At 37.5% G+C, this 17,890-nt stretch overlaps 1 protein-coding gene across 5 annotated transcripts in view; it reads right to left on the bottom strand.

Moving 5' to 3' along the window:
- Positions 1-17,890, bottom strand: part of LOC106070793 (long-chain-fatty-acid--CoA ligase 5-like) — a 45,547-nt gene that overhangs the window by 11,255 nt on the left and 16,402 nt on the right. For all 5 annotated transcript variants that reach the window (XM_056019072.1, XM_056019070.1, XM_056019069.1 and 2 more), the window contains 12 exons: positions 16,075-16,176; positions 13,975-14,074; positions 10,979-11,151; positions 8,778-8,810; positions 8,116-8,167; positions 7,593-7,666; positions 5,662-5,739; positions 4,476-4,610; positions 2,201-2,283; positions 1,947-2,097; positions 1,229-1,301; positions 172-260 (listed from right to left, as the gene is read on the bottom strand). In XM_056019072.1, the coding sequence (XP_055875047.1) occupies positions 172-260; positions 1,229-1,301; positions 1,947-2,097; positions 2,201-2,283; positions 4,476-4,610; positions 5,662-5,739; positions 7,593-7,666; positions 8,116-8,167; positions 8,778-8,810; positions 10,979-11,151; positions 13,975-14,074; positions 16,075-16,176 (1,143 nt within the window). The remainder of the gene's footprint in view (positions 1-171; positions 261-1,228; positions 1,302-1,946; positions 2,098-2,200; positions 2,284-4,475; positions 4,611-5,661; positions 5,740-7,592; positions 7,667-8,115; positions 8,168-8,777; positions 8,811-10,978; positions 11,152-13,974; positions 14,075-16,074; positions 16,177-17,890) is intronic.

Raw genomic sequence — 17,890 nt, 5'->3', positions numbered from 1 at the left:
ATCAACAAAGCAGAAATGTTAAAAACAATATTTCTTAATATTTAGCTCTTCAATCAATGTCATTAAAATAAAGTGTGTTTTTTCTTAAAAAATATTGTCTGGATTTCGAAAACAAATACATTGCATTGGTTTAAATTTAATTGTCACGCTCTATTTAGAATGGTTTCTGACCTCTCCGATGTTGTCCCTAACCAAATAGTCCATCTCTGGGACATCAATTAACTTGATGTGACTGCCTGGCAGAGGAGGACCCACAGAACCTGGAAAAGAGTTTGAGAAAAAAAAATTAAAAGCTATCTAAATCAGAGCTCGTGATCGAAGATGAGCACATTTCTCATTTCCTGTGGACTCGAAGGTAACTGTAAAGTCCAATCCTCGCTTTAAAAAACCGGCCGCATACGTGGCATGAGTAGATTTGGTCTGTTGCAGATAGACCTGCAGTTTCTGTTGCATCTAAAACAATACACCATGTTTGAATATCAACCCAGGGACTAATGACAACTAACCTCGCAAACGCATTTAAACCCATAAGTATTCCTTAGAGGATCCTCAAGACCAATCAGAGAGCAGAACTGCTGCAGAACTGCTGCAGACCTGCCATGTCATCAGAACATTTCTCAGTGGACAATATTAAGAGGACTACAATTAATTTTGTTTCACTTTAACGACGCTCGACACTGGCAGTTCCATAAAGTAAAAATTAATTCATTACAAAAATAATGATATAGAAAATATAAACAAAATCAATAAACATCAAACTAAAATTTAAAAAATAATAAAATTAAAAAATGTAAAAAAATGTAACAATACATTCAAATTATGGATGTTTTAAAAAAAAGCGTGGACAATAACGTCACAAAATACAAAAAAAAAAGTTCCTAATTTCAGAAGCTGGAGGTAAAATGTGTGTTCTCATTTATGATCCAAGTAAGAATAGCCCATGTTGGTGCTCACGTGTCCCAGTTTATAGATAAATTATTAATGAAAAAGAAATATGGGGGACATGTTGGCTGAGGTGTAAAGCACTTGACGTATGCACTAGGGGTGTCATGTTCGAATCTTGGTGAAGACTTGGGTTTTTGGGATTTCCAGGGTGCCTCTGAATCCACCCAACTCTAATGTGTACCTGACAGGTTTGAGGAAATAAAGGTGGCTGGTCGTTGTGCTGTGTTGAAAGTCAGCCCTATGCATCACAAGGTCTGAAATGGGGTACTTGAGATAGATTTACCTGCACTTGGGTCCCCAGGTAAACTCATGCTAATGCCAGCTCCAGTCTCTGTCTGTCCGTATCCCTCAACAACCTGACGAATACATACACAAATTAATCAGCTCGATTGCAATGGTCATTTAATTATTATCTTATATTTAAAAGTACAAACAAATTTACACGTAGTTCACATCCAAGAGACATAAATAACAAGAGGAGAAACTGCTTGACGACATACACGACAACTCACATGTAAAGTGAATAAAGCGAACTGTTTAGTGGTAAACGGTTCTACTTTTTGAAAAGCTGATATTATAAATACTTACATCATGTTTACGTTTTTAAACCTTTTTTTTAAATGAAGTGCTGTATTAAAATGTTTCCAATGACTCAGAAGTTTGTTATTTTACTGTCTAATAATTGATGCTATACTAATAGGCTTTTACGTATCAAATTTTGGCTCGATTCAGTCAAAACAGCCACCAAACATGAAGTCACAATGCAATACTACTCAAAATGAGCCATGAATCAGTTTCTTATGTGACAATTAGATTGATTCAGTTTTGTGACCTACATAATCCACCGCTTATTCGAGAGTACAACATTATGAGAAAGATACAACATACAAAAACGAGTAGGCCGTATATGCATAAAGCAAACAAATATACATGCCAACACAAGAGAGAAACAAGACAGATCACAAGACAAAGACAAGACAGTCACAGACATGTGTCCTCACCACACATCCCAGAGCACATCGGAGGAAAGTCAAAACTTGTGGTGACAGTGGAGCGGAGCCCGTCAGGACCATGCGTATTCTCCCGCCAAGTTTTTCTTGAACCTTGTGAAAAATCAACTTGTCCCAAATGCTGTCCTTGCGGTAAACAAACCTGGGGTCAGCAAGCCATACAAAACAGCAAAAGTAATATTAATAATATAATCTATACAAAGCAACCTAGATCTACATGAATTCTGCAACTACAGTTGGCTTACCTCTCTATCTCTCTCTGTTTACTGGACACCGCCCAATTCAGAAGGGCTGATTTTAATCTGGACTTGTTGGCTTCAGCATAAACCTAAATAGAGGGTACAGCTTCTGAAAACTTTCACGCTTCTTTTAAGTCAACTAAATAATTCAAATGGCAATTAGATTGTTAAATTGATGATATACAAATAATAGAAATTAATATTTTCCACTCTTCAAGCAATCTGGCGCTACAAGGCGCTGTCTCTACAAAATAAGATAACACAAACATTGAGTCGGTCCTTCTGTACGTTCTGAGCCATGGAGAGTCACTAAAAAAATATATCGTAAAATTCCAGACCTTTGTTAACAGACGCCTAAACCAGATATTGGGAATTTAGTGGTCGGAAAAGATAACTAGTGTGTCAGTTTGTGGGACAGAACTAGACAAAACCCAGAGCCCAGGATATAAAAAAAAATGTTGCAAGGCAGGCACTTGATTGGAATCCACAAGGAAAGAGGAAACTAGGCAAACCTGGAAGAGGTCAGTCATCAGTGAAGCTGAGGGTACTGGAATGACATGGGAGCAGATGAAGGAAGTTGATCAGAACCGAGTTCTGGCAAGGTGTGATTGCGGCCCTAAGCTCCCCTTGGGATAAAGTCAAGTAAGCCAATAATTCATATAAGTATAAATAAAACTATTCGCTACCCCCCATCCTTTTTTTTTCAATTTGTTCTCACATTAAATTCCAACTAAACTTTTGGTGAAAGTAGTATAACAGATTCCCTTTATAGAGCTAGTACATTTTTTGAAAGCCGTATCGATAGAAGTGAAGCTGACTGGTGCACTGGGTCTTGCTTATACAACGTGTCTTTACTGTATTTCTGTATCTGAGGATGTTACTATCTCTATCTGGCCATTCAGTTAGAGCCTGAAGCCTTTATAATACAAAAGGTAGAAAAGCAGAATTGAGACATTGAAGGTCGAAATGTTGCTGATCAATGACGTTGTCAAGTGTTTTGAAAACTTAAAAAAACAAACCCACAACCAGAAATGGTCAGTTTACAATTTGTCCTTTATTTAATTCTTTCAAGATGTCAAACATTTACCCTAATACATAACAGAAAATGCCTTAAAAGAAATGTTCCTCAATATCTACATTACTATACATAGTTTTCATAACTATACCCGGAAATTTGACAGTTTTAAGTGTGTATTATTTGATAACATTGGGAGACAGGGCCTGGCGAAATATGCCTTACCCACAGACTGTAACAACATTTGACAAGAAACTTACTCTTTGTGACAGAGAGTATTTGTACTATTATGCTTTAGCATACATAACTAGACATCATAATAATAACCGGAGATCTAAGGAGCATAACTCAAATTATTTCACCTTCACCTATCCCTTAGTCTGTTGGACCGTTGGGGCACCACACAAGATTTATCAACAGTCTTTCTCCATTCCCTGTGTCTTTTGTTTTGTTTGGATAGAACCTTTTTCAATGACAGGCCGTCCATTCTTATGTTTTCTTTCCATCGCTTTATCTGTCTGCCTCTTCTTTTTCCTGGTACTGTTCCCTGGAGAAAGGTCTTTGCAAGCCTCGAAGACCTTGCTATATGGCCATAGAGTTTTAGTTTCCATTTTTTTACAATAGTTAAAAGGTTATCGTGGGTCCTGTAGTAACCGTCTCTAGTCTCTTCGTTTGTGATGCGATCCTTAAATGTGATACCTAGGATCCTTCTGTAGCATCTCACTTCCACTGCTAGGATCCTCATCTCTAGCTCTACAGTCAGAGTCCAAGACTCACAAGCATATAAGAATGTGGCCATGACCAGGGAGCGCATTAGTCTGACTTTGATGTCGAAGGCTATACCTTTGTCTTTACATATTGTTTTGAGTTACGCCAGTGCTGCTGTAATCAGATAATCATCTTGGCTAACTAACATTTAAAAAATGGGCCCTTTACACATAGATCATCAGGAAGTCTCGTTTTTTGGATAATAGGAGTGTATCATAATCATGGGGTAGAAGAGTTAGTTAACTTCTGCTATGATTAATGCAATGGAGCTTCTTTGTGCTTAGTGAAATATATTATGATGTGGAACATGGGCGTAGCCAAGGCCCCTCCCCCTGAAATGAAATCCTCCCCCCCCGCAGGGGGGAGTCGGAGTTAAGTGACTGATCTATTGCTTTAATTTTGTTTATTATAGGTGAAATTTTAATACTAAACCATCACTTGCCCTAGCACAGCCAAGGGGGTTTGAGTTTAAAACCACATATGACATATGGAACTTACTGTATCATACAAACGATTGAGAACTCTAGGCACAGTAGCGAACAGTGTGGGTCTGAGTGTCATCAGGTCGTCAGTCAGCAGCCGGATGTCACGGCTGTAGTAGCCAATCTGACCACCACACATGAACATTAGAATCTGAGAAAGTCACAGTTTGGCACGATGGGTTAAATGCCCAAAGTATACTTTTATTTCTCAACAAATACATCACCATTAGTTGACTATGAAAATAATTACTTGATAATTTAATTTTCTTAGCATTAAAAGTTTCTTTAGAATATTTCTAGATTTAAATTCAATTAAATGAAGTATTGCGATAAAGGATAATATCGCTACTGTTTAAATAATATTCTCACTTTTACTTAAAATTGGTCTAACTATTGGACGAAAGAAACTCTGAATATCGACTATCTTGGACTAAAGAAACTCTGAATATCGACTATCTTGGACCAAAGAAACTCTGAATATCGACTATCTTGGACCAAAGAAACTCTGAATATCGACTATCTTGGACCAAAGAAACTCTGAGTATCGACTATCTTGCACCAAAGAAACTCTGAGTATCGACTATCTTCATTTATGCATCATGTTTCAGCATTCTCGTATTGTCACCATCTCTCTTCATATAGTGTGATCTAGAACTATGTCTTCCCAGTATTAGTAGAGATGGCAACCAAGAAAGCTATGGATAGTGAAAAAATGCATTGGCTTCAACTCTGACAGAAAAACGTGCCAAAGTAAAAATGGTTAGTTCCTCTATCACCAAAACGAATGCCACATTATACTGCGTTTTATGTGATCAAGATTGTTTTTCCATAATAGAGGTCCGCGAGATAAACCAAGACCACTCGTTATATTAGGCCTATACAGTGACTTGCAACTTCACAACATGTGGGCAGAGGGAGACCAATGGCTCGTTGTCACGTTGTACGGACCTGTGACGGGGAAACGAGCTATTGGTCTCCATTGCCCGCAGGTTGCGACCTTGCAGGTCAGTGTTCAGGCCTTCTGTGACTATTGGTGCCGGATGAACTGCAGTCCATAGTTGTTCTACAACCGAAGAAGACCTACCATAGTCTACACCCAAAATGTCACTAATCAAAGTGTATAACTCAGAGGTTCTCAACATTTGTTTAATTTGAGGCCATAGTTTGGGAATCCCATGTATAACTGACTAAACCATACTCACGTGACAAGCTCTGTCAAAGTTGTGGGCCAGTGGTAAATAAGACAAGTAGACGTCATCACAATGACCTTCAAAGGTAGGCTGAAGAGAAACAGATAACAAAAAAAAAAGTTATTTTAAAAAAAATCCACTCCTCCATAATGCACCTGGCGCTGGTCTGGAATTTCTCATTCCATTTATTTCTTGTCACCTGTCAATATTTCCACTGAGCGTGCACACTCAAGGTCATCTATGGGTCCTGGTGCACAGATCTAGTTATTTAAATCTTTTCTGAATACCAAGAAGCATTTGAGCCGAGTTCGGGAATACCCGCTGAAATCGTGTTCAAAATAGCATACTTAAATTTTAAGGCGATATTTAAAAAGAAATTAAAACGGACAAATCAATATTTGTACTATGTAGCAAACGCGCTAATATTTTGTTCCCAAAGATATACATAAACTGTCAAAGTTCAAGAAAAATCAATAGCCGTTCAGTGTTCAGACTACAGTTTCAACGCATAGAGTTTGCAAGCTAATAAGAGGGATGGTAAAGAAGAAATAAAACGGGTACAATCTGATACATAATAGACATAGGTACTGGGACATTCACAGACGTTTTGATACACTCACATCCAAACACATTGATGTGATGACACACTAGCATACAAACACATGTGCTAATACATTGATATGATGGCACATACACATCTAAGGTGACCAGACGTCCCAGCTTAATCGGGACAGTCCCACTTTGAACAGTCTGTCACGCTTTTCATAAAAAGTCCGGGCGGGACGGCCAATGTCCCGCTTTCATACAAAACGTCGATCAATGTCTGGCTTTTATTTTAAAATGCTTCTTAATCTTTTGACTAATAACTTAAAATACCGCATTGGGGGCGTTTCCTTCTTGATCCGTTCATGAGCTCGAAGTTATTCTCGAAGAAAAAGAGCAGAAAAGTAGAAAGACCACCAGAAAGACCACCTAAAAGACCACCAGGAAGACTACCAGAAAGACCAAACGTGTTAGCGGTCTGTACTTTTACAATATCTCCTGCCTGATGTGGATCTAGCAAGATCTCGTTACTTTAAATTGAAAGCGAGCTTAAATTAAACGTTATCAGTTTTCATGTTTGCTACTCTCCGTTTTGTTGTACTGTTTAGTCTTGAAATACAAAACCTCAGTTACATCAAAGAACAGGACTCATAGATCTGAGTTTTATTACTGCAAAATGGTAAAACACATTTTTGGTCGTGTAATATTTTAACCTCGTAGATCCAAATAAATGAGTCTTTGACCTTTTTACTTAGCTAAACTCTTTAGTCCAAGTCTCTAAATTAACCTTCCAATTACTGCAACATTTCTTTTTTTCTTTTAAAATGTACATCTAGTCACTGAAATAAAAGTTTACTTTTAGTACTCAAACATTGGAGAGCTCTACGAACTACTTCTTTCAATTTGTTTATGTTTTACTCTTTGATACTTTGACTTACTAGATTCGGTCGTCCTAAAAAAGATGACTACGCCTTAAAATAAAACTCCTACAGGACTGCAAGAGAGTGGGCAGGGTTATGACTATACGCCATAAAATAAAACTCCTACAGGACTGCAAGAGAGTTAAGTGGGCAGGGTTAGAACTCTAGTCCTTAAAATAAAACTCCTACAGGACTGCAAGAGAGTGGGCAGGGCTAGAACTCTGACCCATCGAAATGACAGTCAGAAGCTGCGAGGATCATACATACGAAATCAACGTTGTAAATCACTTGTTTGTCAAATGTAAAATGTTTACAAGTTTCAAGATAATCTACTTCCGAGTCTAAACACCCCGCAGGACGACGGGTATGGAAGCGGGCAGGGTATGACAGTCCAGCGTGCATACTGCACGACCAGGTAGCCACCCAGTTGTAATTTAACTGACTTTAATTATTCTCTAATCTTAAGATAAGATTGCTTACCTTAGACTGAAGCAACATACTTTGAACCATGGCCAGAAACCCGTAATGAGTAAGAACAACTCCTTTTGGGTCACCTAACAAAAGAAGAAACATTCTGGGTTCAAGGCCATTTCTGCTATCTCATTTTATAATTCTTTTTTTTTTCTTTTCAGTCACTTTAAAATTAAATACATGTGAAAATATTTTTATTGATCTTTTGATTGAAATGCTAAATTTTTCAAAATCTATATAATGACAAATTGGAACTAGAAGGTTTGCAACCAAAGTCTGCTGATGAAATAAAATGTCTGTCCTACTGATGAAATAAAAAGCCTGTCCCACTGATGAAATAAAATGTCTGTCCCACTGGTGAAATAAAATGCCTGTCCCACTGATGAAATAAAATGCCTGTCACACTGATGAAATAAAATGTCTGTCCCACTGATGAAATAAAATGCCTATCCCACTGATGAAATAAAATGTCTGTCCCACTGATGAAATAAAATGTTTGTCCCACTAATGAAATAAAATGTCTGTACAGTACCTGTAGTGCCACTTGTGTAGATGATGGAGTAAATGTCGTCAGGTTTGGGAGGCTGAAAGGAGAGGTAGATGAAACGATGACATGTTTCTTTATTACTTTCGATGACATGTTTCTTTATTACTTTCGATGACATGTTTCTTTATTACTTTCGATGACATGTTTCTTTATTACTTTCGATGACATGTTTCTTTATTACTTTCGATGACATGTTTCTTTATTACTTTCATTGTCTGTCTGAACGTCAAGTTACTGAAGTCAATAAACAACCAGCTCTCCCTCCCCTCTCTCTCTCCCTCTCCTCCCAATCTCTACCTCCCATCCTCTTACTTTCTCTCTTACTTTTCCCCCCACCCCTCTCTCCTTCTTTCTCCTTTCTTCTCTAGGTGATGTGGATTTCCTGCTTAGTTCCTGCATGAGCTTCAATTCATTAAATCAAAATCATTATGTTCGTAGTCAATGAAGTTTACTGTATAAAAAATCTCCTCTTAAAAACCAAGTTTAAATAAATGTCTAAAAATGCACCAATTACCAAAGCAAACGTCAACCAGGAGTTATTGAACTTGTTGTTAATGATAGTATCATTAGTTTTCAGTTTCATTCGGTAGATATCTAAAGTTTTATCCCCAATTAGGAAACAAATAATCATAACCATATTTACTTACAGATAACGGCTGGGGATGAGATCTTCCAATTTCCTGAAAGTTCAAACAGATTGTAAGAATTATTATTATTATTATGTTAAAAACGAACGAGTATTCATTCTCTGGCGCTGCCAGGGTCAAGTTTTGTTAAAGGGAAACAAAATTCATCGTAGCCCCTTTAACAGTTACCACTGAGGAATTCTCTGGTGATGTGGCAGGTCTGCAGTAGTACCACCCTCTGACAGGCAATTAGAATGTTCCTAGGAATGCCAAGGGCCTTGAAGGTATCTCTGAGGTCAGTTGTTATTACCCCCTCGGTTGATATAACAATGGGGTATATTGTTGTTTTAGATAACTTCCATAGACACTTAATCTCCAAGCCTAGGTTCCCATATTTTCTTTGTTTTTCTATCTCAGTTTTTTTTTAAATTATGAGACAGTGGTACGGCGATGTCAATAATGGTAGCGGCTTTTTCTTTTTTATCGATGAGTAGCAGATCAGGGCGATTAAAATCTACCGTTTTGTCGGTCAAGTTTCCATCAAGTTTGAATGTTGAAGGCTAGTGCTGTGAATTGTGGCTATCTAGAATAATGAGCATGTACTTCAGCAGCCACTGACATGATTTTTTTATTTACCATAAATTTCATAGCACATGTAAATACAGACGGTGAACCTCGACGCTTTTAATAATTATAAAAGATATAAATCTAGATTTTGTATATTAAGCCAATTGATTAATTTAGCAATAATGCTTTTTAGTTAAGTTTCAACAAAATGTTTATTTTTACCCATGAGCATAGCACGTAGATTTGGATGTCTAGATGACGCTCACTCACTCCATCCTAATAGATCTACAGATCTAGTACATTTGTTACACGTTGTAGTAATAATAATACATCAGTAGACAGGAATTAGCTTCTGACATAACGCAGGTCTTGCCTTTTCCGTTGGGCGCCACTTGTTATTATTATTATTATTCACTAATGTTTTTAACAAATGTGTCTATTGAAATATAGGTCTGAGTCCCAATAGATATTTAATGTGTCTCTTGTCTGTTTTTTTTAATTGCAGACGTTCATTTAAAGATTTAAAGAAAATTGTTACGCCCTACGTCCCCAAAAAAATACATGACGTACACGCCCATGTAGCCACTCTACAGAGGATTATTTCTTGCATTGGCTAGAATAGGACTTAGGGCATGTGACTAGATTTGGACTTAGGACATACGACTAGATTTGGACTTATGGCATGTGACTAGATTAAGACTTAGGGCATACGACTAGATTAGGACTTAGGGCATACGACTAGATTAGGACTTAGGGCATACGACTAGATTAGGACTTAGAGCTTGTGACTAGATTAGGACTTAGAGCTTGTGACTAGAGTAGGACTTAGAGCTTGTGACTAGATTAGGACTTAGGACATGCGACTAGATTAGGAAATGTGGCTAAATAAGGAAAAGGACATATGGCTAAATTAGGACATGTTGCTAAATTACGACTAGGGCATGTGACTAATTAGGCCATGCTGCTAAATTAGGAATAAGGACAATTGAGTAGATTAGGACTTAGGACATGTGATTAAATTAGGATTTAGAATATGCTTATAGAACAGCTCACAAGGGTCGGCCCTAACAATTGAAGGGCCCTATGCGAAACGGATTGCACTGGGCCCAGTCTGGGTAGTGATAAGCATAATGTCAAAATTTAATTTTTGTATTAGAAAATACATTCGTCTTTGTAATTTTTACTAAATGAAAGCTGAAAATGACTTTTTTTTTATCGCGCGTAAGATTGGCACCCCAAAAATGGCAATTTTGTCTATTTTTCAGTAGATTTTAATGGGTTTCAAAGAAGATTTTAATAATTCTGGATATTTCCAGGACCTTTATATATATATATTGCAATTACAGGAGATTTCTAGTAGGTCTTAGAAAATCAGGAGGCCGCGGAAACCCTGTTATTATATATAAGTTATAATGGTTTAATTTAATCAATTACATCTAGAATTATCGCGGGACCTATGAAAATGCAGGGTCCACTGCGACTGCATAGGCCCAGCAGCTCACCATTACAGCTTTAGTCATAGACTATGAGATTTGAGATTTAAGATAAGGAAATTAAAAGACAATGAAATGAGCCTAGGCTCTGGAAACGGGATAATTCGTCTTTGACAGACATGTAAAAATAATGTATTTTTGGTCCAGTTCTGGACTACTTACCAGGACATCTGTGAACCTTAAGATTTCAATGCTCAACTCCTCCACCTGTTTCTTGATTTCGCCAGACAAGTCTTCTATCATGATAATCCTCTTCAGAGTCGGCAGGGATTTTTTCATTTGGGCCAACATCCGCACCCTGTCTTCAGTGTCCACGACCACCACTTCAATCTCACCTGTAAGACAACAAGTTCCAAGAAATAGTTCAGAATGTCATTGAGAGATCCGAAAACAAAAAGTGCAAAAATATGATCAAATATATCGATCTAGTTTGTTCTGTGTCTAGTAGCTCATTTTTACGACCACTGTCTCACTATTTGGGAATGAAATATTTGGGATAGATGACTGAGTCGCAATGTTATTTAATGTGTAAGGTAGATACATGTTATGGGGAAAAAATGAAAGTAGGCCATCAGGATTAAAGTGTTGAAATATGTTTAGAAATACAAGAAACGTTTGCTAAATCAGAAGTAAGCAACTGTTTACATTAACAGAGTTAGTAAAATTTAAAAAAAATTGTCAGTCAATTAAATTATAATTTTATATAGCCCTACTTTCATGCTTATAGCACAGGGGTGGGCAAATTACGGCCTAGCCCGCCGAAGTGTTTTGTGCGGCCCGCCGACACCTATAGAAATCAGGTGTTCCCACGGTATATACATATAAAAATGCAAATATATTTAAAAAAATATTTATATAAATTACTGAAACTGTTTCATTATAAAAGTTCTAAGTAAACGAAGATTATGCTTATTGACTATACATCAATACACTCGATTCAAGACACAATCTCTGAGTGTTGGGTAGACTTGGAACAAGATGGCAAGTGTAACAACTGATGGAGCTCGATCTTTAACTGAGAAAAATTGTTTTAAATAAAAAAAATATCCCAACCATAAACTCTAAACAGGAAAGTTTGCACAAAGGTGCATACAATTTCTTCCTTAATCTGCGGATGAAATCCATATAATCAAACTTATAAGAGCTAGGGGTATTAACCATGGGTAGTTCCGAATTATGAACAAAATAATCCAATGTATCGCTAGCTTAGCTTGGGAAAGGCAAATGAGAAGAATATAAAATCTCAAGAAAGAAATTGTTATGTTACTTGAAGGACATTGACTGTGACATTGTTACCAATATTTCTAATGAAGAGTGGAAGACAGATTTCATGTTTTTTATAATTGCTATTGCAATGGCTTGTTTACATATGAAATATGTAAAATCCCTTCATACAAGGCTTTCCCATTTCTACAGGCAAGCAAAAGAAAATAGTTTTGTCATTTTCCTTTGCTGAAAGGTGAAACTATTTTTAGTGAAATAATTAAAAGTACAACACTTATTAAGATTTCTTAATTGTGCAATTTATAATAGCAAATTTTAAGACGTCAAGAACCAGTTTTCAATACCATCAGCTCACCATTTATCGCAGAAGCTGATTCATCTCCAGAGGACATAACTCCAAGCAAAGTGAAGTTACTGTCAGTACTACCACGGGAATCTTTTAGGTGCCAGAAGCTGTATTTCCACACTTTAAAAAACCTTGCTGCTGTTCACACTATTTGTGTACACATACATCTGTTCTTCCTCTTCTTCATTCTCATTTTACATGTTGGAGGGTTTAGATCAGTAATTTTATATCTGAGATGAACCGCGCAGTGTTTTCCAGATCAGGCAGTTCTCCGTATACTTTGGAGAGTCTTGTTCGGGTCTCCTGATTTAGTATGCACCATTGAAGGACATGGTCAGCATTCTCTAGTGATGCTCCACAAGGGTACGTTTCGCTCGTTCCGACATTTAACTTCCGGAACATATATTATTGTCTCATTTAGTGAGAAAACATTTTTTTTTTGTGCAAACTAAACAAGTATAATCACTGGTCAATGTTGACTGACTGTAATTTGACAGCAGTCACAGGGGTAACAACTAGTAAGATAGTTTACAGTTCCGGAACATTATGCACGAGTGTAAAAAGTAAAATACTGCACATTAAGTACAAATGTATATTTGTGGGGATATTGTGATATAAAAAGACAACAGCAAATTTTAAAAATCGTAAAGTTGGTTAACAAAATTCTTGTTGTAATTTTTCAAAATGGAGTGTTTCGGAAAAAAAAGAAAGAAAGAAACGTGAATCTAATACAGTGTAAATATGAATTAAAAGACATTCTACACAGTTAGATAGCGTTTCTTTTTAAGACATATACATATATGCGGCCCGCCATTCCCAAACTTTTTTTTAATGCGGCCCGCGATACAAAAAGGTTGCCCACCCCTGTTATAGCATGATCAGAGCGCTACGGTCCAATCTCGTTTGTGGACTTGTGGAAAGGGGTATCTCGGAGAAGGTTTTCCGTGCTGCCTTTAGGGGCTCAGTAAACACTACTCTGCTCGAGTCGGGTGTCGAACCTCGAGTTCCCTTCATATGTAGCCAAGACTAGTTTTAGCCTCTAGACCACGCTTCCCATTATTGCAAAGATAACAAAAGGGACAGAACTGATGAGATTTAGATTTGAGTACTAGAGACTAGTGGCGTCACTGGGGTGGTTTGGAAGGTGTCGGCCTCACGGGTGACACCCACCCTAGTGACGCCACCGCTAGAGACGCTTATATATCATGTTTTCCGAAAATTTATTTCACTTGCATTTTATTCTTTACTTTGTCGGAGTCTTTGTTCTTTAACTTAAGCTCTGTTCTTTAACTTAAGCTCTGTTCTTTAACTTAAGCTCTGTTGCTTGCTCTGTTGTTCTCTGCAAGCTCTAAAAATGTTGTCAGGTCTAAATTTATTTTGTTTTGTCATTTTTTCTCAATCCTTACAAATCGATTGTCTTCATTCGCATCACGAAGCTCAATTTAGATTTGGTTCCTCGTTTCTTACCTTGGCAATTACAGAAACGTATCTGGATAGTTTAGGCACTCGTTTACAGATTTGTATACCAACGTCCAAGGTATGTAGGCATTTAAGTCAAAATTAATGACCCAACGCTAAAACTACTCACATTGTTTGATGATATACTGACAAGCGTCCTTGCCTAGTGTGTCGTAGAGAGGGACTGGTACCATGGAGTAGTAATGTGACCCATAGTCAGCGATGGTCCACTGGAATATATTTGAAAGACAGAACAAAAAAAGTTTCAAAGCAAGTCTCTACTGAATCAGAGAATAACGCTAAATTTTTCATTCAGCGGCGTTTACTTTATAAAAGATTAAATAGTTGGTAATAATAGCGTAATGGCTTTGGCCATTTTAACTCTTTCTCTCCGTAATTATTTACCACATTCTGGTGGAATCAACGCTGGTATCGTCAGTTAGGAGAAATAGAGTTAATGCTAGTCTCGTTATCAATCCAGTGATCTTCGAAAACAGAAATTTATTTTCGCAAATATATTCTTTAAGCTAATGTATAATGACCTGTTTCAGCTTTATATATATATTTTTTTGAATAGGAAGACATCCATAATAGAGAATGATTGAGTTGCCCACCCAAAGTATCGCCGCTGAATCAAAGAAATGAGAACGACCAAAGAGCTGATCACAGTTGTACCAAAATTAAAAGACTCAAGATTGATAGACCAAAATATCCAGTCTTAAGATATTGTAATAACTTAAGGGAGGCAACTGGACATAATATAGGTGTTTATTTACATGGAGACATGACAAACACATAGGGCATCTGTTTTGAGAACAGCATCTTCATTTCGGTTCTGACTTGGGCGGAAATCGTTTTACTCTTCCTAATGTTGACATCCTTTTTCTGTCTATCTGTAACAATTCGGCTGCCTTGCCTCTGAGTGCCAACACCAGACCAGTTGCATTCTCTGCCTTAGTATTCCATCTGTTGACTTCGGCAGCTGCTTCAAACGGCAATCGGTAAACCGACCAAGAAACAGAACCATCAAACACCGGCGGTTTAGTCTTCCCAGTCATTTCATTCACAGTGGCCCCAGCATCTTGTCTCTTTTCCAGCTCCGCCTTCATTTTACTACGTAGTAGTTGCATTTTAGAATTGAAATCCTCTACCATTTGGGACCTTAGCTCAGTTACATCATTTCTTAATTGTTGTTTGGAGTCGTCTATATCCTTCTTCAATTCAATCATAAATGATTTTATAGAGTTCACTTCATTACCTATTTCGTTTTTAAGTTCATCCTTTACTGATTTCATGTCTTCCTTCATTGAGTTTCCTATGTCAGTATTTGTTTTGCCTTGTTCTTGTATCATTTTCCAAAGCTCTATCAAACTCATAGGTCTCCGGGTCCTGTTCTTCCTCTATCATGCTTTGCCTAAGACGCTCCATAAGTGCCTCCTTGTTGCCGCTCACCTCAGCTCTCTACCTCTGAGTTCCTGTCTAAGTTCCTGTAATGACAGTTGACTAAATGTTTTCTTAGACGCCATCCAGTATCAAAAGGTTGATCCACTAAAACCAAAACTTATGTTGATTTACCCGAAAATGGAATCGTTCAATGTCTTGTACATAGGCCTTCCTCTCCCCTTTCGTTGAGGATCCCACTTCTGACACCAGAACCAAAATGAAGATGCTGTGCTCAAGGCAGATGTCCTATGTGTTTGTCATGTCCTCATGTAAATAAACACCTATACCTCGTTGAGTTGCCTCCCTTAAGTTATTACATTGGTGTCAGAAGTGGGATTGGGCGACCCAACGGAGGCCTCAGGTAGGAGCTTATTTAAAATGACATCAATGAAATGGCTAGACGAGCGGGAATTGAAGTAGAGCTCGAGTGGCGGTGTCTGAAACGCTTTGAAAGAAATAAGTATTTGTCATGTCTCCATGTAAAAAGACATCTGCCTTGAGAACAGCATCTTCATTTCGGTTCTGACTTAGGAGGAAATCTTTCTTCTCTTCCTAATGTTGACATCCTTTTCTGTCTAGTTTCTAGCAGTGGGCGCCTTCTGAACTTTCTTGAACGGCGGTGTGCATGGCAGGGTTATAACATTATATAAACCAAAATGTCCAGTCTTAAGATGTATAGACTAAAGCGTCTAGTCTTACATCCAAGCTAATATATCTCGTTTTCAGCATTATAGTATTATAATAAACACTCAGACAGATCTGTGTAAATAACACTAATGTATATTACTTGTGGTCTGTTGGTGGCAAATATTCCAATGAATGTGGTATTCTTTGGTTTGCTCCCTTTGTGAATTAAGCCTGCACCGAACTGTTTCACCTGGTCGATAACCTGATTGAAAAAAAAAAGGTTGCATCAAGTTACTGGGGTATTTAAGGTGTTGGAGGTCAAAGAAATGGATGTTAATGCATTTTCAAGGCGATGTATCAAGTCATTGACAAAAATTATACTAAAATACTTTAAAATGTTTTACTGCGGCGGGAATAAGACGCCGAATCATTGGCTTAAATCTGTAAAGTTACATGAAAGTGTAAGGGGAAAGAACTCGACCCAATCGAAACATTCTTGTTTACCGACCCCTGCTTTGCTGAGACAACAGTTTTTGGAAGAGGACTAGATACAGACAGAGGCGACTATTTTGTTTTAGTTTATAGGAAAACGAATGTGTTCATTTTTAATCTTTGTTTCCGTGCAAACAAAATCTACTCCGCTGTAAATGAACTGTGCAGTTACGTCCCCCTGCTGATTGTTAATGTCCTTTAATGCAATGAACATACATGTATTAAATTAGGAAATGACTTTCATTGCTTTACCTCCCTTTTCTTTCCCCCACGAATATAACTCAACACAGAATTATCTACCTTTCAAACATACATATACAAAGTTATAAACACAAGGATTTCGCTTTCGAAAGCAAGAGCAGTGAGAAACTGTTCACACACAAAAAAAATACACGATAATAAGGAGAGTTTGTGTTTGTAACACATAAACTCGGCGTCGGCCCCATGAGGAGGAAGAAGACAAAACAGAAGACCTGTGAATTGACATTAAAGACTAGGACCGTGTTTTTCCTCGTACAGACATCTTGAAAACTGCTGGGGATCGTTTAGAGACTCATTGAGAACTGCTGTGGATTGATTACAGCAGTGATTCCAAAGTGTTTCACATAGACCCCCCACCCCCAGAGGTCTACGACAGTGAAAAGGTGGTCACGATAGTGAATCTCATTTATGCAAGTCATGACCTTAATTTTGATATCCTACTAATAGAATTACCTATTACATTCAAATGATTATAACCTTAGGTAATCCTTTTAATGTAAAGAATTGTTATTTTTAAATTTAATAACTTATTTAAAAAGAAATACTTTGTCTACTGATAACTGATATTAAACATTGCCGTCTAGACAATGCAGTGTTCACTGTTTGAAATTCGGCTTCTTTTCTTCCTTATTGAACATACAATGGATGAGCCGTTTATGCAACAAAGTTATAAGTAAAGATGCTATGAAACCAACTCTGCTGGAGAATCATATGAGATGACGCCACTTGATACAGATTTTTTAAATACTTTCGAAACTCAAAGATAAACTTTAGGACAGACCCACGGAGGACAAAATCTTAGCTGCGACATCACAAAGATGATTTTCAAGCTTCTTACAATATCTGCACCTGCCACGGTTGGGCACTAAGGTGGATTTGAAAACAAAATGTCCTTAGAATGTTGGCAAAACACTGCGTTATATATTTGAGGATTTAACGAAAATGCTTTAATAGCTAACTGGAACATGTCAAGGAGTCTACGAATCAAAATAGTTTGGGAACCACAGGTTTAGAGACTCCTAAAGAACTGATAGGGATCTATTAGAGACTTTTTGTGAACTGCTAGGAATCAAATAGAGACTGCTTGAGAACTGCTGGGAATCAATTACAGACTGCTTGAGAACTACTGGGGATCGATTAAAGACGCCTTGCAAACTGCTTAGGAGCGATTAGAGACGCCCTGAGAACTGCTGGGATCTATTAGAGACTTCTTGAGAACTGCT

Source organism: Biomphalaria glabrata, chromosome 2 (genome assembly GCF_947242115.1).
Source record: "Biomphalaria glabrata chromosome 2, xgBioGlab47.1, whole genome shotgun sequence".
NCBI classification, from domain to species: Eukaryota; Metazoa; Mollusca; class Gastropoda; family Planorbidae; genus Biomphalaria; species Biomphalaria glabrata.
Note: the sequence above shows the minus strand (reverse complement) of the source record. Positions and strands in the feature narration are given on the sequence as shown.